This window comes from Durio zibethinus, chromosome 8 (assembly GCF_047325235.1).
Source record: "Durio zibethinus cultivar Kanyao isolate XHJ-2024 chromosome 8, ASM4732523v1, whole genome shotgun sequence".
NCBI classification, from domain to species: Eukaryota; Viridiplantae; Streptophyta; class Magnoliopsida; order Malvales; family Malvaceae; genus Durio; species Durio zibethinus.
The window spans coordinates 23,305,558-23,329,631 of record NC_143169.1 but is presented as its reverse complement, the minus strand read 5'-3'; the positions used below and the strand labels follow the sequence as shown (position 1 = coordinate 23,329,631).

The 24,074-nt window shown below is 32.2% G+C and overlaps 1 protein-coding gene and 1 pseudogene across 2 annotated transcripts; both read right to left on the bottom strand.

Moving 5' to 3' along the window:
• Positions 1-1,025: 1,025 nt before the first annotated feature.
• Positions 1,026-4,522, bottom strand: LOC149517645 (putative LRR receptor-like serine/threonine-protein kinase At1g56140; annotated as a pseudogene). The gene is made up of 8 exons (XR_016344079.1): positions 4,151-4,522; positions 3,810-3,994; positions 3,552-3,713; positions 3,033-3,151; positions 2,712-2,922; positions 2,086-2,317; positions 1,805-1,955; positions 1,026-1,690 (listed from the first exon to the last, which is right to left on the bottom strand). The product of XR_016344079.1 is annotated as a putative LRR receptor-like serine/threonine-protein kinase At1g56140 (transcript).
• A 1,614-nt stretch (positions 4,523-6,136) lies between these two features.
• On the bottom strand, positions 6,137-15,718 carry LOC111279054 (putative LRR receptor-like serine/threonine-protein kinase At1g56140). The gene is made up of 24 exons (XM_089764799.1): positions 15,565-15,718; positions 13,568-13,757; positions 13,048-13,119; positions 12,750-12,821; positions 12,482-12,553; positions 11,802-11,873; positions 11,652-11,723; positions 11,463-11,537; positions 11,275-11,346; positions 11,080-11,151; positions 10,880-10,951; positions 10,724-10,795; positions 10,520-10,585; positions 10,185-10,247; positions 9,888-9,932; positions 9,642-9,703; positions 9,161-9,540; positions 8,809-9,004; positions 8,551-8,712; positions 7,947-8,065; positions 7,626-7,836; positions 7,112-7,343; positions 6,831-6,981; positions 6,137-6,716 (listed from the first exon to the last, which is right to left on the bottom strand). Exons 1-24 carry the CDS (start codon positions 15,683-15,685, stop codon positions 6,327-6,329), a joined length of 3,111 nt encoding a protein of 1,036 aa, XP_089620925.1. The 5' UTR covers positions 15,686-15,718; the 3' UTR covers positions 6,137-6,326.
• Between the last annotated feature and the right edge of the window lie 8,356 nt (positions 15,719-24,074).

Genomic DNA, 24,074 nt, shown 5'->3' with positions numbered 1-24,074 from the left:
TAATCCTAATATTTAAAAAAAACACACACACACACACATCATTTATCCAATGTCAAGTAATATACATATAAGTAACTAAGGCTTAAATAATTGGTCCATATATCATAAGTAAAATTCTAAAGGAAACTTTTGATTATTTGATATTAAATTTTCTTTATAAGAAAAAATTATTTTAAAAGCATATGATCTAACAATATTTCTTGAAATTGTTTTATAATTGGATGGTATATCATTACTAATTGAATCATTTAAACGTTCATCATTTATAAAAATAAATTATTGCTCAAATAGTACTATAAATTTAACTAATTGATTATGCTAATTATCTTATGATAAATAAAATGCACCTAAAAACCATAAGAATACTGACTAAATATAATTTGTACAAGATCATTAGAACCGACAGATACAACTTTGTGTTTTTTCTTATGCCATTTGCAAACAATCAATCCATCCTTTTATATTAAAACTAAAATCTTTATATAATATATATATATATATGTTATAAGTTTGAAGATTTTGATACCTTTTAAAAGAATGTTAATTTTTTTTCACATAAATTTAAATGAATAAAAATAATTTATGCATTGAACGGTTTGGAAACTAATTAAATATAATTTATCCATCAATAATTTTAAATATTTAATAAGTAAATTTATTTAATATAATTTTATTTTATAAATTATCAAAAAATAAATATAATTTTATTAAAATATAAAAACTAACATGAATACAATTAAAGGTCAACAAGTCTATTTTTAACAATTCTGAATCAACATGACACAACACATTATAAGTTTATATATCATGCTGTGTTAGCTCACGTATCATATATTGACATTAGATCATAATGGACCGTGCCACGTTTATTCATGAATTTAAAAACTTTTAACTCAACACGACACTCAAATATATTGTGTTTGACCTAATTTAATTATTTAATGGCGAATCATACCAAATACGACTTATATTGTATCATATCGTATCATAACTTGTCTAACTCATTTGACACTTTTAAATGACAGTGATAATGTGAATTTTCTTTTGCTTTAAAAAGTACTATTCCCTTATATTCATGGCATATACATTACATTCCAATGACCGCAAAGTCTTTGTGGTCTGAATTTCAAAATTTTGCCCAAGTATATTAATTACAAGATCATAACAATATATATGAACAGAAAGGATAGTTTCTAGAACTTCAAAGTAGGCAGCCGAAGAAACAGCATAAGAAAAGTACCAAAATTCTGTGTTCCAACATAATGACATGGTATAAGTAGCAGCATGGAACAAACAACTTTTACCTTCCTTCTCCAATAATGTCACTTAATTCAGTAACGTTTACTGGGGAGACAATTGGTTCTGTCCCTGAAACAGTCTTGCTCTTACTCTTGTTGATGTCGCTGCTATCTGATGCAATGGATGTTTGTGTTTCTTCACTCATTAAGGTGCTTGTTATATCCTTGAAATCTCAGTCAGTTAAATAACTTGGTTTTGATGTAACATTGCTCACTTCAATATCTCCAGCAAGCATAGCTACCACACGAGACATGGACGGCCGCATTGCTGGTGATGCCTGAGTGCATAAAAGTGCCACTCCTATCACTCGCGGAGCTTCATTTTCATCGAACTCTACTACAGTTGGATCCAACAGACTCAAGCTTTGGTTATTTTCATGCAGGTTCCATGCCTAGAGATATTGTAGAAAATAGAAATAAATAATCACGAGCAAGTCCTTCAAATTTTAACAGGTACTTGAACAAATAGTACATCAAAAAAGGGTTAAAGATTTCCTTTTCATTACCCATTCAAGAAGATAAATTCTTTTATTTTCTAAGGTATTGTCTGAGTTTGGTCTACCACTGAGAATCTCCAAAGCAACAACACCAAAGCTGATAACATCAGCTTTCTCAGTGAGATGCCCTCGCATTGCATACTCCGGTGCCAGGTAGCCACTTCAAGAGAATTAAACTACATGGTGAATAATGTTTATTGTGAAGATTACTGAATCTAGCTACTTGGGTACAGAAATCACATGCATGCCATTCAGGAAGGACTCCTGAACAAGAGGTCGAAAGGGCTTACATGGTTCCTGCAACCCGAGTGCTGATGTGCGTTTTGTTGTCATCATACAGCTTTGCCAATCCAAAATCAGATATCTTCGGGAACAGCTCCGCATCAAGCAAAATATTGCTTGCCTTGACATCTCTATGGACAATCCTTGGCCTAGACTCCTCGTGCAGATAAGCTAGCCCTCTTGCTGTTGACAAGCAGATATTGAAGCGGGTTGGCCAATCAAGATGTAAGTCATTATGTCCTGTTTATAGAGGAAGAAGTCTCATAAGCATGTTCATTAATCAGCAACTCTTGCTGTTGACAAGCAGATATTGAAGCGGGTTGGCCAATCAAGATGTAAGTCATTATGTCCTGTTTATAGAGGAAGAAGTCTCATAAGCATGTTCATTAATCAGCAAAGGAATAAATTGTACTGCATATATAATGCGTTCATGTCAAAAGATTGAACAAGAGAAAATAAATCTTGCACATGTTTATCATACCATTCAAATCCATTCTTTTACCTTTTGTTTGCAAAATAAAAGTTGTACAATTATAGTTAGATCCATTTTGATAATTTTGGTAACAGAGAAAGACTTTGGGTTCCAGATTCCAAAGAGTAGAAAGCATGAAAGGATTATAGAATGTTCTCATACCAAAGAGTGCCTGATCAAGGCTTTTGTTTTCAAGATACTCGTAAACAAGGAGGCGCCTATTTCCTTCAATGCAGCACCCGTATAGTTTGACAAGATTACGGTGTTGCACTGCTGATATGGTAGCTATCTCAGTAACAAATTCATTCTTCCCTTGGTGTGATGCTACTGAAAGTTGCTTCACAGCCACAACTCTCCCATCAGAAAGCGTACCCTAAAATGTAGTACTATAATTCAGTAACATTGTAATAAATCGTCCTATCCAAGTAATTTTCATCATCACATGCCAAGCTGTTACCATAGTTACACGCTAAAATAGTTTACCTTGAATACAGGTCCAAACCCCCCTTCTCCTAATTTGTTTGAAGAACTGAAGTCTTCTGTGGCGGCTTTCAACTCAGAATAACTAAATGTGTCTGGTCTGGGGCCAATACCAAGAAGCACTGCAGAGTCAAGTAAGGCAATTAGTAGGCTGTAAATTGTAGGGATGAAATGCAAAAAATATTATACTGAACAGAGATCTAAAGGTTAGAACAGCTGCATTGAACCTTGACCACAGCTTTTAAGGCCTTTGAAAAATTATGTTTGTCTATTGCAATAAACTAAACCATTCTCCATTACCGTCGCAAGAGTGTAGATGATTATTATACACATAGTATCCACCACCTCTAGGCCTAGCTGAAAAGTGAAAAGTGACTCAAATTTCGTCACAAAATCTTCAATGAGATGATTCATTTTTCTATGTCAAGATGCACCTAATTCTGATATACAATGTCTTATTACCATATAACTGTATAATATATATATATATATATATATATTATGATACACTGAGTCTCTTACCTTCCTCATCAGCATCTTCTTTTCTTCTCATAACAAAAATAATTGGAAATATGAGTATCAAAGCCACGACAATAACAGGAATTGAAATACCAACAATCAATCCTGTATGGTTCTTCTCTTTAGTAGTGCCCGGTGGTATCCCACTGACAGTTGGTATGAAATCTAAGCAATAATATAGCGGTATTAGAAACAGAAAATATATGATACTCACATGAAGCCTATATTGCATTAAGATTCATAAGTGTTGAGGTGTCTTACCTGAAACAACATTAATAGCTGAAATGGATGGACCATAATAACCTCGTTCAGGTGTACAGCAGGTACCCTTACTGGCCCAAAACAGGTGAATTTCAAGATGGTTTAGCAGTGAAATTCCTAGTTATTGCTCTCTCAGCACCACCTGCCTCCTTTGATGTATCAAAATCCCTTAATTGGCGGGTTCCCTGATGAAGTATTGATGAGATATTATAGCTGTAAAATTTCTAAATGTAAAATTAAGTGAACATAATTGTGACATAGAAATACCGCAAAAAGAAGGCATGAATTGTATGATCTGCAACTGAGAATGGTACGAATTTCTACATGAAACGAAATATTACCTGAATATAAACATCGAACACACGCCTCCCCAGACTCTTCCAAGACTGTGTGGTTCTGTCTGGGAAAGCTGTTTCTGCAAAGAACAACGTTATCCTATAAGGTCCATTCTCAAGGCCTAGGCCATAGTATCTGAGCGATCCAGGGGATAGCCTTGAAGTCTGATACAGCTCCGGAGTGTTGGTACTTCTCACTTGTGCCAAGCTGTTCTGCACATACTGTTGATTTTATCTGTCTGCAAACAAACCTACATTGCTAACTGCCCATTTCTGTGTACCGGTTACATTAAATGCTGCCGCCCCAAGAGTTCTGTTTTCAGCCTCATAAACTATTCCATTAGAAATCATCTGTGGGCCACCACACTTGATCGAGAAGTTTGCATCTGCCAATGTCAACAGAGTACTAAGCATTTGTCATGATTAATCTACATATAATTAAATATTAACTTATATGTTAGTGGATCGTGTAAATTTAGTATTATTTTTTTAGTTGTCGTACTAACACAACCTATAAAAGCATCAAACATAATACTACTTTTTGTATTGAGTTGGATCAAACACAATTTATTAATATTTTTTAAATTTTAATTACTTTTAATAAAAATTTCATCTATTGTTATTAAAAATAATATGCGATAGATAAATAAACACATAATAAAATAAAATAAAAACACATAATTTATGTGATTTAACAAAATGTTTACATCTACATGGATAAATAATAAAATCTACTAAATAAAAAAATATTGAAATTACAATTCTAATATTTAATAAAAAAATACGCACACATCATTTATCCAATGCCAAGTAATATACATATAAGTAATTAAGGTTTAAATAACTGGTCCATATATCATAAGTAAAATTCTAAAGGAAATTTTTGATAATTTAGATAATAAATTTTTTTTATAAGAAAAAATATATATTTTAAAAGTGTATGATCTAACGGTATTTTTTGAAATTGTTTTATAATTGGAAGGTATGTCCTTACTAATTGAATCATTTAAATTTTCATCATCTATAAAAACAAATGATTACTCAAATCGCATTATAAGTTTAACAAATTAATTGCATCAATTATCTTATGATAAATGAAATGCACCTAAAAACCATTAGGATACTGACTAAATATAATTTGTATGAGATCATTAGAATCGATAGATACAACTTCGTGTTTTTTCTTATAACTTTTGCAAACAATTAATCCCTCTTTTTATTTTAAAACTAAAATTTTATATATTTCTATATATATATATAATTTGTATGAGATTATTAGAATCGACAGACACAACTTTGTGTCTTTTCTTATGCATTTTGCAAACAATCAATCCCTCCTTTTATTTTAAAACTAAAATCTTTATATATACATATATATATATATATATATATTACAAGTTTGAAGATTTTGATAACTTTGAAAAGAATATTAATTTTTTTTCACATAAATTTAAATAAATAAAAATAATCTATGCATTAAATAGTTCGTAAACTAATTAAATATAATTTATCTATCAATAATTTTAAATATTTAATAAGTAAATTTATTTAATATAATTTTATTTTATAAATTATAAAAAATAAATATAATTTTATTAAAATATAAAAAATAACATGAATACAATAAAAGGTCAAAAAGTCTATAACAATTATAAATCAACATGACACAACACATTTAAATTTGTATATCATACTGTGCTAACCTACGTGTCACGTATTGACATTAACCTTTAGCATACCATGCTACGTCAATCTATAGATTTAAAAACTTTTAACTCAACACGACACCTAAATATATCGTGTTTTGCCCAATTTAATTATTTAATAGTGAATTGTACTAAACACAACTCATCCTATACCGAATTGTATCATGACCTACTTAACTCATTTAATAATTTTATATGATAGTGATAATGTGATTTTTTTTTGCTTTGAAAAGTAGCGTTCCCTTGTATTTATGCCATATACATTACATTCCAACGATCGCAACTCTTTGTGGGCTGAATTTCAAAATATTGCCTTAAGTATATTAATTACAAGATCATAACTACATATATGAACAGAAAGGATAGTTTCTAGAACTTCAAAGTAGGCAGCCGAAGAAACAGCATAAGAAAAGTACCAAAATTCTGTGTTCCAACATAATGACATGGTATAAGTAGCAGCATGGAACAAACAACTCTTACCTTCCTTCTCCAAAAATGTCACTTAATTCAGTAAGGTTTACTGGAGAGACAATTGGTTCTGTCCCTGAAACAGTCTTGTTCTTACTCTTGTTGATGTCGCTGCTATCGGATGCAATGGATGCTTGTGTTTCTTCACTCATTAAGGTGCTTGTTATATCCTTGAAATGCCAGTCAGTTAAATAACTTGGTTTTGATGTAACATTGCTCACTTCAATATCTCCAGCAAGCATAGCCACCACACGAGATGTGGATGGCCGCATTGCTGGTGATGCCTGAGTGCATAAAAGTGCCACTCCTATCACTCGCAGAGCTTCATTTTCATCTAACTCTACTAAAGTTGGATCCAACAGACTCAAGCTTTGGTTATTTTCATGCAGGTTCCATGCCTAGAGATATTGTAGAAAATAGAAATAAATAACCATGAGCAAGTCCTTCAAATTTTAACAGGTACTTGAACAAATAGTACTACAAAAAAGGGTTAAAGATTTCCTTTTCATTACCCATTCAAGAAGATAAATTCTGTCATTTTCTAAGGTTTTGTCTGAGTTTGGTCTACCACTGAGAATCTCCAAAGCAACAACACCAAAGCTGAAAACATCAGCTTTCTCAGTGAGATGCCCTGTCATTGCATACTCCGGTGCCAGGTAGCCACTTCAAGATAATTAAATTACATGGTGAATAATGTTTATTGTGAAGATTACCGAATCTAGCTACTTGGGTACAGAAATCACAGGCATGCCATTAAGGAAGGACTCCTGAAGAAGAGGTCGAAAGGGCTTACATGGTTCCTGCAACCCGAGTGCTGATGTGTGTTTTGTTGTCATCATACAACTTTGCCAATCCAAAATCAGATATCTTCGGGCACAGCTCCGCATCAAGCAAAATATTGCTTGCCTTGACATCTCTATGGACAATCCTTGGCCTTGACTCCTCGTGCAGATAAGCTAGCCCTCTTGCTGTTGACAAGCAGATATTGAAGCGGGTTGGCCAATCAAGATGCAAGTCATTATGTCCTGTTTATAGAGCAAGAAGTCACATAAGCATGTTCATTAATCATTAAAGGAATAAATTGTACTGCACATATACTGCATTCATGTCAAAAGATTGAACAAGAGAAAATAAATCTTGCACATGTTTATCATACCATTCAAATCCATTCTTTTACTTTTTGTTAGTAAAATAAAGTTGTACAATTATAGTTAGATCCATTTTGATAATTTTGGTAACAGAAAAAGACTTGGGTTCCAGATTCCAAAGAGTGGAAAGCATGAAAAGATTATAGAATGTTCTCGTACCAAAAAGTGCCTGATCAAGGCTTTTGTTTTCAAGATACTCGTAAACAAGGAGGCGCCTATTTCCTTCAATGCAGCACCCATGTAGTTTGACAAGATTACGGTGTTGCACTGCTGATATGGTAGCTATCTCAGTAACAAATTGATTCTTCCCTTGGTGTGATGCTACTGAAAGTTGCTTCACAGCCACAACTCTCCCATCAGAAAGCGTACCCTAAAATGTAGTACTATAATTCAGTAACATTGTAATAAATCATCCTCTCCCAGTAATTTTCATCATCACATGCCAAGCTGTTACCAGAGTTATACGCTAAAATAGTTTACCTTGTATACAGGCCCAAATCCCCCTTCTCCTAATTTATTTGAAGAACTGAAGTCTTCTGTGGCGGCTTTCAACTCAGAATAACTAAATGTGTTTGGTCTGGGGCCAATACCAAGAAGCACTGCAGAGTCAAGGAAGGCAATTAGTAGGCTGTAAGTTGTGGGGATGAAATGCAAAAAAAATTATACTGAACAGAGATCTGAAGGTGAGAACAGCTGCATTGAACCTTGACCACAGCCCTTAAGGCCTTTGAAAAATTATGTTTGTCTATTGCAATAAACTAAACCATTCTCCATTACCATCAAGAGAGTGTAGATGATTATTATACACATAGAATCCACTACCTCTAGGCCTAGCTGAAAAGTGAAAAGCGACTCAAATTTAGTCACAAAATCTTCAATGAGATGATTCATTTTTCATTATTATACACATAGTATCCACTACCTCTAGGCCTAGCTGAAAAGTGAAAAGTGACTCAAATTTCGTCACAAAATCTTCAAGGAGATGATTCATTTTTCTGTGTCAGATGCACCTTTTTCTGATATACAATGACTACTATTACTATATAACTGTAAAATATATATTATGATACGCTGAATCTCTTACCATCCTCATCAGCATCTTCTTTTCTTCTCATAACATAAATAATTGCAAATATGAGTATCAAAGCCACGAAAACAACAGGAACTGAAATACCAACAATCAATCCAGTATGGTTCTTCTCTTTTCTAGTGCCCGGTGGTATCCCACTGACAGTTGGTATGAAATCTAAGCAACAATACGGAGGTATTAGAAACAGAAAATATATGATGCACACATGAAGCATCTGTTACATTAAGATTCATAAGTGTTAAGGTGTCTTACCTGAAACAACATTAATAGCTGAAATGGATGGACCATAATAACCTAGTTCAGGTGTACAGCAGGTACCCTTACCGGCCCAAAACAGGTGAATTTCAAGATAGTTCTCCGTTACATTAGCAGTGAAATTCCTAGTTATTGCTCTCTCAGCACCACCGGCCTCCTTTGATATATCAAAATCCCTTAATTGGCGGGTTCCCTGATGAAGTATTGATGAGATATTGCAGCAGTAAGATTTCTAAATGTAAAATTAAGTGAACATAATTGTGACATAGAAATACTGCAAATAGAGGGCATGAATTGTATGATCTGCAACTGAGAATGGCACGAATTTCTACTTGAAACGAAATATTACCTGAATATAAACATCGAACACACGCCTCCCCAGACTCTTCCAAGACTGTGTGGTTCTGTCTGGGAAAGCTGTTTCTGCAAAGAACAACGTTATCCTATAAGGTCCATTCTCAAGGCCTAGGCCATAGTATCTAAGTGATCCAGGGGATAGCCTTGAAGTCTGATACAACTCCGGAGTGTTGGTACTTCTCACTTGTGCCAAGGTGTTCTGCACATACTGTTGATCTTGTCTATCTGCAAACAAACCTACATTGCTAACTGCCCATTTCTGTGTAGTGGTTACATTAAATGCTGCCGCCCCAAGAGTTCTGTTTTCAGCCTCATAAACTATTCCATTAGAAATCATCTGTTGGCCACCACACTTGATCGAGAAGTTTGCATCTGCCAATGTCAACAGAGTACTAAGCATTTGTCATGATTAATCTATATATAATTAAAACCTCAATAACAGATGCTGATTCCAAAGTTTTAGCCAAGCTTACATCGTGGAGAATTTCTATTGCATGGGAAGCTTCTTTGAAGGCATTCCAATCCTGGTAAAAGCCTGCGGAATTTCAAAACACTTTCTGGATTAGGAACTTTAAAAGAATCCATTGCATGGTAGAGATAATAGGGAACATTTGGTTTCATAGACGTACAAGGACTCTTTCCAGAAAGTTTTACACTTTTATTCTGAGGGAAAATGTATACGAGGAGTGTAAAACAAGGTGCTGGCAATGATAACTTACCCTGAGTTTGAGCTGTTAAATGTTAAGTTGTTGCCCACAAAATTCCTTCATAAAATACCATGAAACAATCTGTTATCAATGTCTTGAATAATATGTCCTGTGTCTCCTAAGACAATGTGCTAACAGATTAGATGTTGAATATTGGCATTGATTTCCAATTGATTCCTTTTTGCATTATGATATCAACTATAAGAAATTAAGCTCCATATGAGCATCAAAAAAGTCTTAAGCGTCAAAGCAAAGTGTTAAAATTAGAAAATAAAAGTAAAGGAAGCCATCATGATTTGAGATACATACAGTTGTAAGCCTAAGTTTACCCATGAGGGCAAGTTTCCTGATAGCAAATTGTACGATAAATCTCTGCACAGAGAAGTAAATTAGCAGAACGTAAGTAGGAAGTATGAACATATTACCAGAATCAGGAGAATTTAACTGCTTTTACAATTTCATGCAGGTTCACTAGATGGAAGATGCTGACTGATGGCTTCACAACTATAGTGAATATCAGATAGTGAACGTTTAAAAGTAACAGTACATGAAAATTTTTGCGTCATATGAGAATTCACAACATTACTTGTCAGAATAGTGCCCAACTGATTCAACGAATGAGTTAGTGTGATAGCATGACTTACATAGTCTGAAGAGTTTCACTCTTTTGGCTGGGAATTGAACCTGAAAGACTATTATTTCCAAGAAACCTGGCCATTTCAATAGCACGGAGGAGAATAATGTCAAGTGAAAAGCATCATAAGGCCAGACCCAAAAGTCCAACATAAAACTGTCATAACATGAGATTTTCAGCCATTGAAGGGGATGGTTTTCATTTTGTAGCTTACAAGTAGCTAAGAGAATTCATATTGAACAAAGCACTAGGTATTTGGCCTGTTAAGTTGTTGAAACTCAAATCCCTGGAAGAGAAAAGAAATTAAAAACATAAAGCAGAAGCAAATATCATAAATTACTGAAGCAGTTAATTTGTAAATAAAACTTACAGCTTTTGTAAAGATTGTAATTCTGTTATATAAGATGGCATAATACCAAAGAGTAAGACATTTCTTAGTACTCTACAGGAAATAAAAAGAAACAAAAAAAAAGGGAATGAGATAAGTCCGTTAGTCAATAAATTTAGACAAAAATATTCACTTTCTTTTCCACAGATGAGTACAAGAAGTCAAGAGTATGCTTAACTCACAAGTCAGTCAAGTTCTTTAGATTTCTTATAAAATCAAGAGAAGAGCTCCCATTGTAAATACCACCAATTCGCCTGCATGAATGTATAAAAGCATCAAATACAAGTACATATATACATACATGTATGAACATGCAGATAAAGCAAGGAACTCCTTCGGTGTGTGGGAGTATCAGGACAAACAATATATCTACTCACAAAGATGTCAATGAGGTTAAGTTTGCAAAACTGGACGGTATAGGCCCTTCAAAGGAGTTCCCTTCAAATCTCCTGTATTATTTTACAGATTAGTTCAACTGATGAAGAATCTAGGCAAAGCTATCCTTCTTGATGCTGATTCAGATAGAATTTATTTGAAAATTAACCAAGATGCTTCAATAACTTACAATAATGTAAGCTTTGTCCAGTTATTGCCAATAAAGTCAGGTATTTTGCCAGTGAAAGCATTGTCAGATGCCGCCCTAAAATTCACAAAAGCTCACTGTTAATATGATAAGGTAAGGCAATTTGCAGGTCAAGAAGACAGAAATGGCCATAAACATATAGAAGGATTGCAATCCCTAGGTCTTTCTTACACAATTTGCAGGTTTTCAAGGTTCGCAAAAGTTGAGGGAATCTCACCACCCAATCCACAACTTCTAATGTAACTGTCAAATTCATAAACCAATGTTGTTAAAATTTCATATAGTAAACCTGTAAACACATTCATGTTCCAGAGAACTTACAGTTGTTCTAGGTTGACTAAATTACCAAGCTCCGGAGGAAGTGTCCCAGAGAAACTATTAACACTAAAAGACCTGCATGACATAGATCCACAAAAAATATTATTTGCAAAAACATTAAAAAACCCATTTGGATTTATACCATACAATGTATATACCTACATAAGCATGCAAATCAAGCAATTTTAACATAGAATAGAAGGAATAGAAAAGACTCTTTCAAGAAATTTTGCAGCTAACCCTTTCGGGGAGTCTCACAGGAAAATCTAGTATAAATAAGGTGTATTAAAAAATATATTTGAGTGTTACCAAATTTTCTGTTGTAATGTGGTTCTCTTTATGTTTTGTTGTTTTGATTATACCTCAAAGATTTTAAATCATCATCATTGCAATTAGTAAAAATTTAATGAAGAGAAGAACAGATTTCGTCTAATTTAGATCCATATGATATTAAAGCAACAGCATAATAGTAGAGTATGTACAAGGCAACTGCAACTATAAGCAGCAGTATCCTTCCGATCAAAAGCTAGACTAACTGAACTAATTGACAAGACATCATCAACTAATTTATCCTTTCATGGGAATATGATAGCATTTAAGAGGAAATGTTTGCTTAAAAACAGAACTATTTGATGCTTTAGATGGTGAGAGAAGGACTCATTGAGAGTTTCTTCAAGTCTTACAGCAGATGTAGCTCCTTAAGATTTCCAAGCTGCATTGGAATGGGTCCAGTGAAATCATTGTGGGCAATTGACCTATACAAATGAAAATAAAAATAAATAAACAATCCAAAGAATAGTGTTTTTTAATAAATAATCCAAAAAATGTTATTGGAAACTTGTTGTTAGGGCCTGAAAACCATTAAAAAGCTAGATAGATTTTGAAAATTTTCAAAGAAATAATGTATACAAAAATTGAAATGCTTTTATAAGACCAGCTGTCAGTTCTCACAGTAAGGTTAGTCTAGACATATTTCCAATAAATGCGGGCAAAGGACCAGAGAAGAAGTTTCGATCAATCTTCCTGCATCACCAAACAATGAATGATTATAATCAGTTACTGTTAATGTAAAACTCTGTCATTATAATGAACATGATTAACCATTTTCCATGACTAAAAGACATAACCTTACTGATATGTAAATGTTATGATGAAAAATAATCTGTAATCATGTGGAAAATCTTAAAAATCAATGTAGGTTTATACAGATCAAACTTGAGAAAAAAAAGAGGGAAAAGAACATTCTTACAAGAACGTCAGAAAAGGCAAATCCAAAAGCTCCTCTGGTATCACTCCTCGTTTATCTAGTTCATATACCCGCCTGACAAAAGTGTATAAACATGTAAACTATTACTATAAATGATTTAGAAAAGGACTCAAAAAACTTCCACCAGTTCCCTGCTTCATTAAACCTCCCAAAAGGCTATTGATTCAATTCTAGTCATAATCTGGCAAGACTGTAGCGTGTAAGTGGCAGGATTACTTGCAACACAATGTGATTCAAAAGAATTCCACAACATGGGAAGCAAATCTCTCCACATCATCTGACAAACACTAATGAAATCTGTGCTGCCTATTAATATGAAAACCATAGCTCAAATTTTGCCTGAAAACTTATTTTCAACTTATTACCAGTCAATTCAATGAACTAGCTTTGGAATTGGACCTAATTGGCCTTATTTTAACTGTTACTATACTGTGATAATAATGGCTTAAAAATATGTAGAGTAAAACAAGAAAAGAAGAAGAGTGAGAGTGCAAGTATATACAGTCTAGTGATGTGGCAGAGAGTGTTATTGTTGAAAGAACAATCACAACTGATAGCTGGGTTATTATCAGGATCCTCAAAGACAGAGTCGCTTGGACTAAGAGCAAGTCCAGTGCATGGCTCTCCACTGATGTTCCATGAATCCTTTGCCTGTGTATCCCATTGTTGGAAGATTGTGTTCAATGCCCTCACTGGTTCGCATTAATAATAATTCCGAATAAAAAACATGTTAGGCGATTTATTACCAACAAAATAACCATGGCTAAGAATGTATAACCCATAAATATATAAAAATCAAAACTAAGACAAAAATGAAAACTATTCAACGTGAATGATTTAGTTTTTGACATCATGTGTCTTACATTTAATTATTATAATTTGATTTAATTTAAATTTTAAAATATTTTATATAATAAATTATATTTATCTTTTATATTTCTAATTGATTTACATTTTACATAAATGTGAATATATAAAAGATTAATTTTCTTTTCATATCTCAGCTTCAAAATATATAGAAGGTTACAACTTACAATTGATCTAGATTAATAGAAATTATCAAGCTAACAGTCAAATTTTTAAACTTTATACTTAAATTAATAATTAAAGTTCAATACTCAATTCACAATAAGCTTATTAATTACAAAGTAGAGACGGATTTTCATGTGTGGTTAACTTGTGAATCACAACAAGAACAAAAAAAAAAAAATTATGCTTTAACGTTTTTAGTAGGTGATATCAAGATTTCAACCCATAGGTAACCCATTAGCACTATTATTAATTAGACTAGAGAATTTTCAAAGATGAAAAATATTTCCATCGACATTAAGAACCAAGTAAAGTGATGGTTCATAAAGCAAAAGCTCAACGAACTCACATTTGATGATGAAAACGACACTTTTAAATTCTCAAGCTTGACTGAGGGAGACGTTAATCTATAAAATACTAATTAAAATCTTTTTTTTTTAATATAATGTTGAAACGCAATTGAATTATTAACTTTGGAAGATTATATTAACTGTCAACAACCTGTAATAAAATATTTGACAAAGAAATCAATGAGAGATAACTTAAGTATTGCCAAATGGATTAACTTCTTTGATGATATGTCAAAGAAGAAAGTGTCATCTAAATATTAGTTCTGAACAGATACTTTTAAGTTACGGATTCGAACAGATTTAGACCTTTATCCTCCTCGTATGAATTAGGCAGATAAAGGATTTGGTTAGATAAAAAATTAAAAAGAAGAAAAAAAAATCAATGGAAGCCTTCAAAATTTCAGCATGCTTACCCACTCCGATGAAAAATAGATATCAATCATTCAATCCCCAGATGAGATGATGTCATAGAAGAAGACTTAACTGGCCGATAGAATTAAATACTTATATATATATATATATATATTAAAAAATCAATTAATCTTTTTGCAGCACCATAGATGGGGGGGTCTGTTCTATATAATTTTTTTTTGGCCAAACTGTTCTACATAATTAAATAACTATGAGTTACCGAGTACTATTGCTTTTTCTTCTTTAATCAATATATAAGTGCATGACAGATTCCTTTCGAAAATAGCAATCTTTGAACCAGTTTTAAGTTGATGAACTTCAAATAAAAGCACGCCTACATTTATGGATTTGTCAGGATGAGAAAAAATGGATGATTGATATGGACAAACTGACAATTTCAATGTAAAGGTCTGAATGTTGCTTTGCATTCAAATAACAAACATATAATGATTCAGATAATGTTTTATAAGATGACTATTAAGTACTGTATAAAATGTTGACAGAAAGCCACCACTTCCAAAATAAAAACAGAACTTGTCTGTAACTTTTGTCGGAGAGCTAGGCAGAGAAGAGAGAGAGGGTTTTACAAAGATTAATCATCAAAAGACAACTGATTTCTACACTGACATGCTTGAAGATGCATGGCTTTGGACTTTGCAAAGAAAGAAATGTAAAGGGGGAGAGAGAGACAGACAGGCAGAAAGAATACCTTCAGAGGGGTCAGTGGTGGCATTCTGGGCATTGGATTTGCTGCACCAAAAGAAGACAACGAAGAAGAAGAAGCAGAGCAAGCATGTGGAAGAAGCCGGTGGCTTCAGCCTCAAAATCATCTTTTCTCTCTTCACAAACAGGATATTGGAATTGGATGACTGCTTCTCACTCAGCACATATATTAACATCTAATTGTACGGAGTCACCGCAGGAATGACTAGGACGCCTTTTGTCCAATACAAAGAAACAAAAAACTCTTATTTTATGGTAATTTATTATATTTTATCTATTGATTTTTGGCACGACTCTACGTACGTACCATTGTTATTTGTCCCTATGTTCCCAATTATACCTGGAAACTTGGCAACATGATGAAATACTACCACCATAGGCAAAAAAAAACTCAACTCTCTGCCGTGCCTGGCTTAGAGCTTTATCCAAGTTCAGTTTATCATTATTATAATTATTATTTAGATTTATATTTGATACTCTATATATATTTCAAAATTTTCTTCCATAAACAAATTTTTTTGATAGATTTCAAAATCTCATATTTGTGCCGAGTTTCAACTTCAAGAGCTAAGTCCTGAAATCACAAAAAATAATAATAATAATAACGCTCAAGTCAAATATCAGTACAAAAAATTAAAATAAAAAAAATTTAAAAATAGTATGAGAATGAAATAATAATACCTGAATATATTTATTTATAAACATAATATAAAAAATATGCGAGATATAAAGTGATGTAATTATGTTAATGTAACACTGAACATATTAAATCGATTTAATATATTAAATTAATTTAAAATTTTAAAATATTTTTAAATATCTACTAACAATCTTTAATAAAAAAATTTAATCAAAATACTCTTTAAATCTTAAAATATCCTTAACAATGATAAACAATTTTAAAATTTCAAGTGAATTTGTTGTAAGTGTTCATTTTTTTTCCTAAATTTATCGAATTTTTTAGAATTGATCAGAGTATATCAGATTCAAGCGAATGACAAATAAACCGAAAGTTGTACAGTTTGGCAATGAACTTGAAGACACTTGGTTGCATTCAATCCATCCTTCCCTTCAAGATTCTTCACTTCTTTAGGTGTGACAACATGGACATGTCCTCCCCACCCACTGAGACAGACACGATGTACTGATGAAAGGAGAGCTTGGGAAACCGTTTCAAACAATTCCTTATGTTTCATGTCCTTACATACACAGTAAACAATCCATGGGACTTCAAAACCACCTGAACCTTTAATCCAAGGCTAACCTTTTATAACTTTGAAAACTTGAACCCTTTCTGGACGGTCAGCAGACGGCGGCTGCACACAAAATTTATGTTTATTTAATTTTAAGGATTTAAAATTTATTTATTAATGAAGTGTAACTGAGGTGCAACCAAGGCGAGAATGAAATGAGGTCTCAATCTGCAAGGATAAAACCCCATTAAATGAAATGGGTCCGGTCGGGGAATATGACTGGCTACCTAAGCAGATGAGGATATGGAAGAGAACACAAGTTGCAACAGTATCCCACGAGCCACAGACACTATTTGGGTGGCTGGCCTTAGACTTGTCCACGACTCTTTTACTTGAAACTGAGGTCCAACCAAGGCGAGAATGAAATGAGGTCTCAATCTGCAAGGCTAAAACCCCATTAAATGAAATGGGTCCGGTCGGGGAATATGACTGGCTACCTAAGCAGATGAGGATATGGAAGAGAACACAAGTTGCAACAGTATCCCAAGAGCCACAAACAGTATTTGGGTGGCTGGCGTTAGACTTGTCCACGACTCTTTTACTTGAACTAACTTTTTTTTTTCTTTTTATTGTCTTTCTAGGCCAAACGATGGCATTAATTGGACAATTCAAACTCTGAACAGCGTTAACCTGCCACCAACGACCGTGTCGAACTCAAATTTTGACAAACTGCCTCCACGTGGCACCAATCGCCTTCTTCGGTTTTTTTTTTTTTTTTGACAAAATGGGAAATATACTTTTTTCACATTTTCCACCAAAACCACTTGAAAAAGGGTTCCCAAAGGGTAATGTTTTTTATTTTTTATTGAATTTCGTAGTTAAGGTTAGATGTGATTATTTCGTATACAACACAATAATATAATATAAAATAATATAAAAATATATATTTTAAAAAATATGTTTTATGTTTATTTGTATCGATATAAATTTTAATATGACATAATTTATATTTTATATATGTTGATACATTTAAATACATGACATGACATAAATAATATATTTAATTTAATCTTATCATATGAATATATATTTAACATATTTAAAATATTTTATATTTATTTTAATTTAATATAAATATTAAAGATTATTTTTATTTTTAATATTTTAATTATAATACTTTATTAGTTTTTAATATCATATAAAAATTATTTTGAACATTTAATTATGATACTCATTTAATAATATTATAAAATTATTTTTTTATATTAACAATATAAATACAATAAAAATATTAATATTAGTCTTATACATTATTATTTTATTTTTTAATCTTTAATAGTTTATCATTTTAAATTTAATACTTAAAATTAATATAGTTATGTAATATATATTAAAGTTTAAATATATATTAAATAGGTATTAAAAATTTTTAATATGTGAGTATTTTTTTATATTATTAATATACCAACTTTATTAAGTTATAAATTATACATAGTTTATAGTTATTTACTATTTTTGTTGTATTCTTATATATATTTATGTTAATTGTATATATTCATATATATTTGTGTTAGTCGTATCTATTCGTATATATTTGTATTATTTGTATTTATTTATGTCATATTTAAATAGATTAATTATATATGTATTAATCATATTATGTCACGTATAACGTATATAATCAATGTGTCATATTTATATTTAAAATTTAAATATATTTTATAATTTATGTTGTGTTTCTGTTTTAATAATTCGTTTTATTATAAGTATCAAACACAATTCAAAATACAACACAAAAATACAAATTATCAGATCTAGCCAACGTCCCGAGTGAAAGCAGACAATTTGGCAACTTTTATAAGGGAGAGCAGCTTTCTAGCAGCCCGGTTCAAAGAACACACTTTTAGAGTGGGGCAACAGATCAAGGACTTCATGCCAAATATGGCGCAAGCAATGGATCCGGGGTTGCTTGTTTTAATTTTCGGCTGCCACCGCAAGAAGAGCATTCCTTTCTTCGTAAATTGTTAATTCAGTTACAAAGTGGCTGATTCGTGCAAGCCTTTGAGATGAGCCGGTAAAACCAGAAAGGTAGACAAAGTTAGAATAGAGAGCACCAAGGCCAACTCGATACTCATATCATGGCAGGGGCAGGAGAGGAAACGTCACATCCGGACCATGAGATCATGGTCCTTCTAGTCACAAAGTTGAGCCGAAGGGGGAGGTTGACCAGGGTGGCCTGGTTTGACTCACTTCCAAATTATGAATATATGATTCCATTTCCATCCATCAAATACGCAGAACCAAAATAATTCATCGTCACATTCAAATTTTCCTGGACCACTATTTGAAATAGATCTGCAACTGCAACCCTAACACAGATTTTCCATCCTTGCATTGGACAACGTAATTTTCAAAATTAGTCAATTTTATTTTTAGAATTTTTTAGTGTTTGCTAATTACTTTAAATTTTGATTAATTTAAAATCGAATTTAATCAAATTTATAAGAGAAACAAATTCTTTTATCATTTATTTTTTTTTTTTATAAAATTTAAAATTAAAATTTTGTTTAAAAAAAATCGAATTAATCATTCGAATCACCAAGCATCGGTAATAATCATTTTTTTTTAAACTAGGATCCAATGATTATCATTGGATTGTCACAGCACATCGTGCTCACGTACCTGAGCACTAAAGAGTAAAAAAGTCAAAGCACATGCGTTTACGGGAGCCACGGGGTTTGGTCTAATAGCTCGTGCTTCCACTTTGATGTAATTTCCACAGGGGCAGGATTCCCTCGTGCCTGCTGGATATAGGGATTTGTCCTCCATTTAATAAAGCATAAAAACATACACAAATATCCGCTAATATTAATCAAAAATCATCTTGCAAAATTACTCCATTATTTTGAGCTATTGCATCATGTATTTTCAAAAGGTGCAAAACTATTCTTCAATAGCAGCCGACTATGCAAGTTTTAGTCACATGATTGTGTCCAAACAGCATATTCCTCATCAACAGTATAATATCAGCAAAAAGTGCTTTAGCATCAAAATCCTTCATGGTCATAATCTACCCTATAACCATATTCCTCCTCTTCCTCATCTCCATAGGAGCATAGATTAGCATTCTCAGGCTGTAATTCCGCACTATAATTGTCTTCGTCCAAACCTTCCAAACTCGATGTTCCTTGGGTTGCTGTGTTTCAATTTGATTGCTGCAGTTCGAGTCTATACCACCCATCTTAGCCTTTTCAGTGACTTCCTCCTACAAGGAAATCAATCAAGTATGACTAAAAAATTTAGGTGTAGAACTTTCTATATAATTTTGGATTATCTCAAAGAGATTGTTGGTCTATAGTTTGATGCTTTAGATTTCTACCACTTTTGTCTTTTTGTTTCTCAGTGTAATTTTGCTCTTAGGGAAACTGTCATGGTCTTATGTAGTTATGCCTGTCATTTCCAAATCAAATGTAAAATAAATGATGGCATATTTAAAATGAAAAGAAGATGAAAATCCAGGTCTTTGTCTGACTAGCTAAGCAAACGCAAGGAGATCAAAAGCCAATGGTCATTGACGGTGGAAATTAAAATGAATCTGATATGTTAATGCCAATCAATAAAGGAACTTAAAAGCAAATTCTGTTTCAGAGAAATATGTCATCAAACACCAAATCATTCCAACAAATACTTAAACAGGCCAGGCACAAATAGAAATGCAAGAGCCACTGCAAAAAAGCCATCTTAACCTATGCATTGTATTAGAATTGTCAAGTATTGATATACGTATTGTAAAGCTTCTCGTACTAAATATAGCAGATGCTTTTGTAGTAATTATGGTGAAACCAAAAACAATACAAACAAATATCACACTATTTGACATTTTCTTTGCACTATGTTTCCAAAGTTTCTCATGCTTTAGTATGAAACGTACCACCTACTTCTTTGACATGCTTCATACCACCTAGTATTTGTGTTAACAAACCATAGGTTCACAACATAGTTAAATTCCAAAAAGGTCTGGTGTGAGAACATTTGCATAAGTACATGTATGTGAATATTTCTACAACTATATTTTTCCTTTTTAATGAGGGGTTCTCTAGGCTGCGTAAAGTTGAATGTCACAAAGCAGAATGACAGTAGAGATTTCAAATTAAACGTGTTGGCCGATGCAACTCATTTAAGAGGAAATCAATTTTTTTTAATACATTTCAAAAAATTTAATTTTTTAATGAAATTATTTAAATATTTATTATTATTTTTTTTCATCTTTCACTTTTTATTTTCTTTTTTTTAACAAGTTTTATCGAAAATAAATTTTTAGAAGAATGTGAAAGTAATTAAACATATATATCCAAAATAGTTCAATAAATTTTGAAAATTCATTTTCAGTAAAAAAAACAAATTATTTATCAAAAACTTATTTTTGAAAGTGAACAAAAGTTATCAAAAATTTATTTCTAAAAAGTTTTTTAATATATCATAAATTTATTTTCAAAAAACAATACAATAATTCAAAAATGTATTTTTAAAAATAATTTTTTTTTTTAAATTATAATTTTGTTTGATTTTCAAAAGTAAAGCAATTATTGATTTTAACTTCTAGTAGCTATTCTCTCTGTTAGTCCATTTGGGCTCGATAAAATCAAATGGTTAGATAGTAGTAGAGAATTTTTTTTTATATATACACTTTTACCATTACTGATAGTGATTTTCTGATTGTTGGGAAATATTGCTTTTTGATTGTTATAACCATGTTATAGGTTTGTGCTCAGTGTGAAACTGAGGGACAAATTATCCAGAGCTAAATTATTTTCACTCAACCACCATGATTTTAAAAACCTGAGAAACATGAATTCTTTTATTAGTGAAATCAACTAAGTAAATTCCAAGACAAATAGCTCAGATTGAAAATGATATGCAGATCTATGTGCTTTCCTCTACGGAGTTATGACATTCAATATTCTTTAAAGATTTACATTACAATTATAAGGAGAAGAGGTTTTTTTCCAAAAGAATACATTAACACTTTTTTCTCAGGCCACTTAACTAGTTAAGGAAAGAAAAATAACTGAATGATTGAAAAAAAGAAAACCGTAAACCCCGACGAGAGTCCCTCCTATAGGGTGTATTACAGTAAGAAAAATGATCAAATCAGATCTTATGATCCATGGGGCTCCTGCTGTCTGAACTCATGTTTAAACTTTTGTTTATCAACACTTGCCACCACTGTTTAGCAAAAACACCACTTTAACCAACACACTAATTGCTGATGCCTCTTCCTCGTCCATAGCACAACCACACACCCATCATCATCCATAACCATAAGCCCTTCAAACCTCTCACTATTCCCTCCAAAACATAAACACCAAATCCCAAAAGTAAAACACAAATAACAGTCAACAAATAATCCATCTTATATTGATTAAAACCAACTCAATTCAACACCATGTATTGAAACAATATAATTGAAAAGCGATACAACAAATTAAGAATTTTCAGGGGATAATTGGAACCTCTAGGTGGTTGGGACGCAAAAAAAAAAAAGAGTCAGTAAATTAGTTTGCATAGGAAGATATATTCTATATTGAAACCATGTTACAAACTACTAAATGCATTTAGTAACCTCAGCTGAACACCTCCTCGTTTACCTCATCTTGTGAAATTGTTTCTCACCTGGAGTCCTGGACTCCTTTTCCTTCCCCGGAAAGACTTCAAACCCAGCAACAAATGCCTTCTTCTCAAATCTCAATATACAATATAAGAAGTCTAAAACCTCTTTTTTTTTTTTTTTAGAAAAGTTGGAAGCAGTGACAATTGACAAATTCTTAATATCAACCACTTTAAGTAAGTACCCTAGTAACATCCTACATTTTAAAGCAGTGACATTTGCATTCAATCGCATACACATCAAATCACCCTCATTTCCCCTCATTCATACCATTAGCCAACACTACGATTCAGGCATACATGTCATCATATTCAACTCCCCAAAAAAAATTCAAATATACATAGAACCTTACAAAAACAAAAGCCAACAAAATCTTTAAAAATATAAGAAACCAAATAAAAGAAACAATTCTTGAAGTGAACACTCGAAAAACATAACACAATTCTTGAAGTGATTTACCTGGTTCGTCATTAGCACCACGAAAAGCCCGAAAAAGAGTGGAATGGATGTTTACAATTTTCTGCACATGGTCACTAGTGTTAGTGGTGAAACCAATTCTGCTTGTCTGGGATAAGAAGTTGATGACCTAATGGAAGTGGGTGAAGCTAGTCTCCAGAAAATAACACTGGTTTGGACAAGCTCCATTTTACTACTTTATCCACTTCCACTAGGCATCAACTTCTTCTCTTAGACAAAGCGGTACCAGACTTTAAGGAACCACCAACACTAGTGACCATGTGAAGAAGTTGTGGTCACCTACAATGAACAATTCTTGGGACATGGATTTGCATGAGTAAGGAAACTATGTTAAATTAGATACCCTTACATTTGCTCGGCAGTTTTTATGAAAAACTACTTCAATGTACCAAAAATCTATTGCTGGAAGTTTATAAGGTTTTCCAAAAATGGATGTTCAAAAGCCTTTGAGAACTTCCAGAAATGAATTAGTTGCCGAAAGTTTTCAAAGGCTTCAAGACAACCAATTTCGAAAACCTTTAAAAACTTTCGACAATGGATTTTCGAAAATTTTTAAAATCTTTTAGATATAAATTTTTAAAAATATTTAAAAACTTTTAGAAATCTATTTTGAAAATCTCAAAACCCTAAACCAAAATATTTTAACGTTAAAAAAACATATGAAATAAACACCAAATCAAACAAAAAGGTAAAAAGAACAAACGATTTATATTTGATTTTATACTTTTTAATTTCAAATGAATGAAATTTGGCTTGATTTGGGACTTCAAATCTTAATAAACACCAAATCAAACAAAAAAGTAAAAAGAACAAATGATTTATCTTTGATTTTATACTTTTTAATTTCAAATGAATGAAATTTGGTTTAATTTAGGACTTCAAATCTTAGATTTAGGATTTAGATTTGGGGTACGAGGGAAAGAAGAATGTGAGGGAAAGGAGATGGGGTGTTTGAGTTTTAGATAAATTTGTGTTTTTGTACTAAATAAATAATGAGATGTTAAAAGTAAGGAATGTGTTGAGTAAAAGATAAGGTGCAAATAATTCTCATTCTCATTTAAATATTAGCTTATATGTTAGTGGATCGAGTAAGTTCAGTATTACTCTTTTAGTTGTCGTACTAATACAACTTATAAAAGTTAAGAGTATGATCCCACA

What these genes read in the sequence shown, in the direction of transcription:
- LOC111279054 (XM_089764799.1), bottom strand. Translation starts at nt 15,685, where the DNA reads ATGATTTTGAGGCTGAAGCCACCGGCTTCTTCCACATGCTTGCTCTGC. An exon ending in GTAAACTTAGGCTTACAACT is followed by an intron (nt 9,933 to 10,184) that starts GTATGTATCTCA and finishes TATTTTATGAAG; the next exon opens with GAATTTTGTGGGCAACAACT. An exon ending in ACTCGGGTTGCAGGAACCAT is followed by an intron (nt 6,982 to 7,111) that starts GTAAGCCCTTTC and finishes ATTATCTTGAAG; the next exon opens with TGGCTACCTGGCACCGGAGT.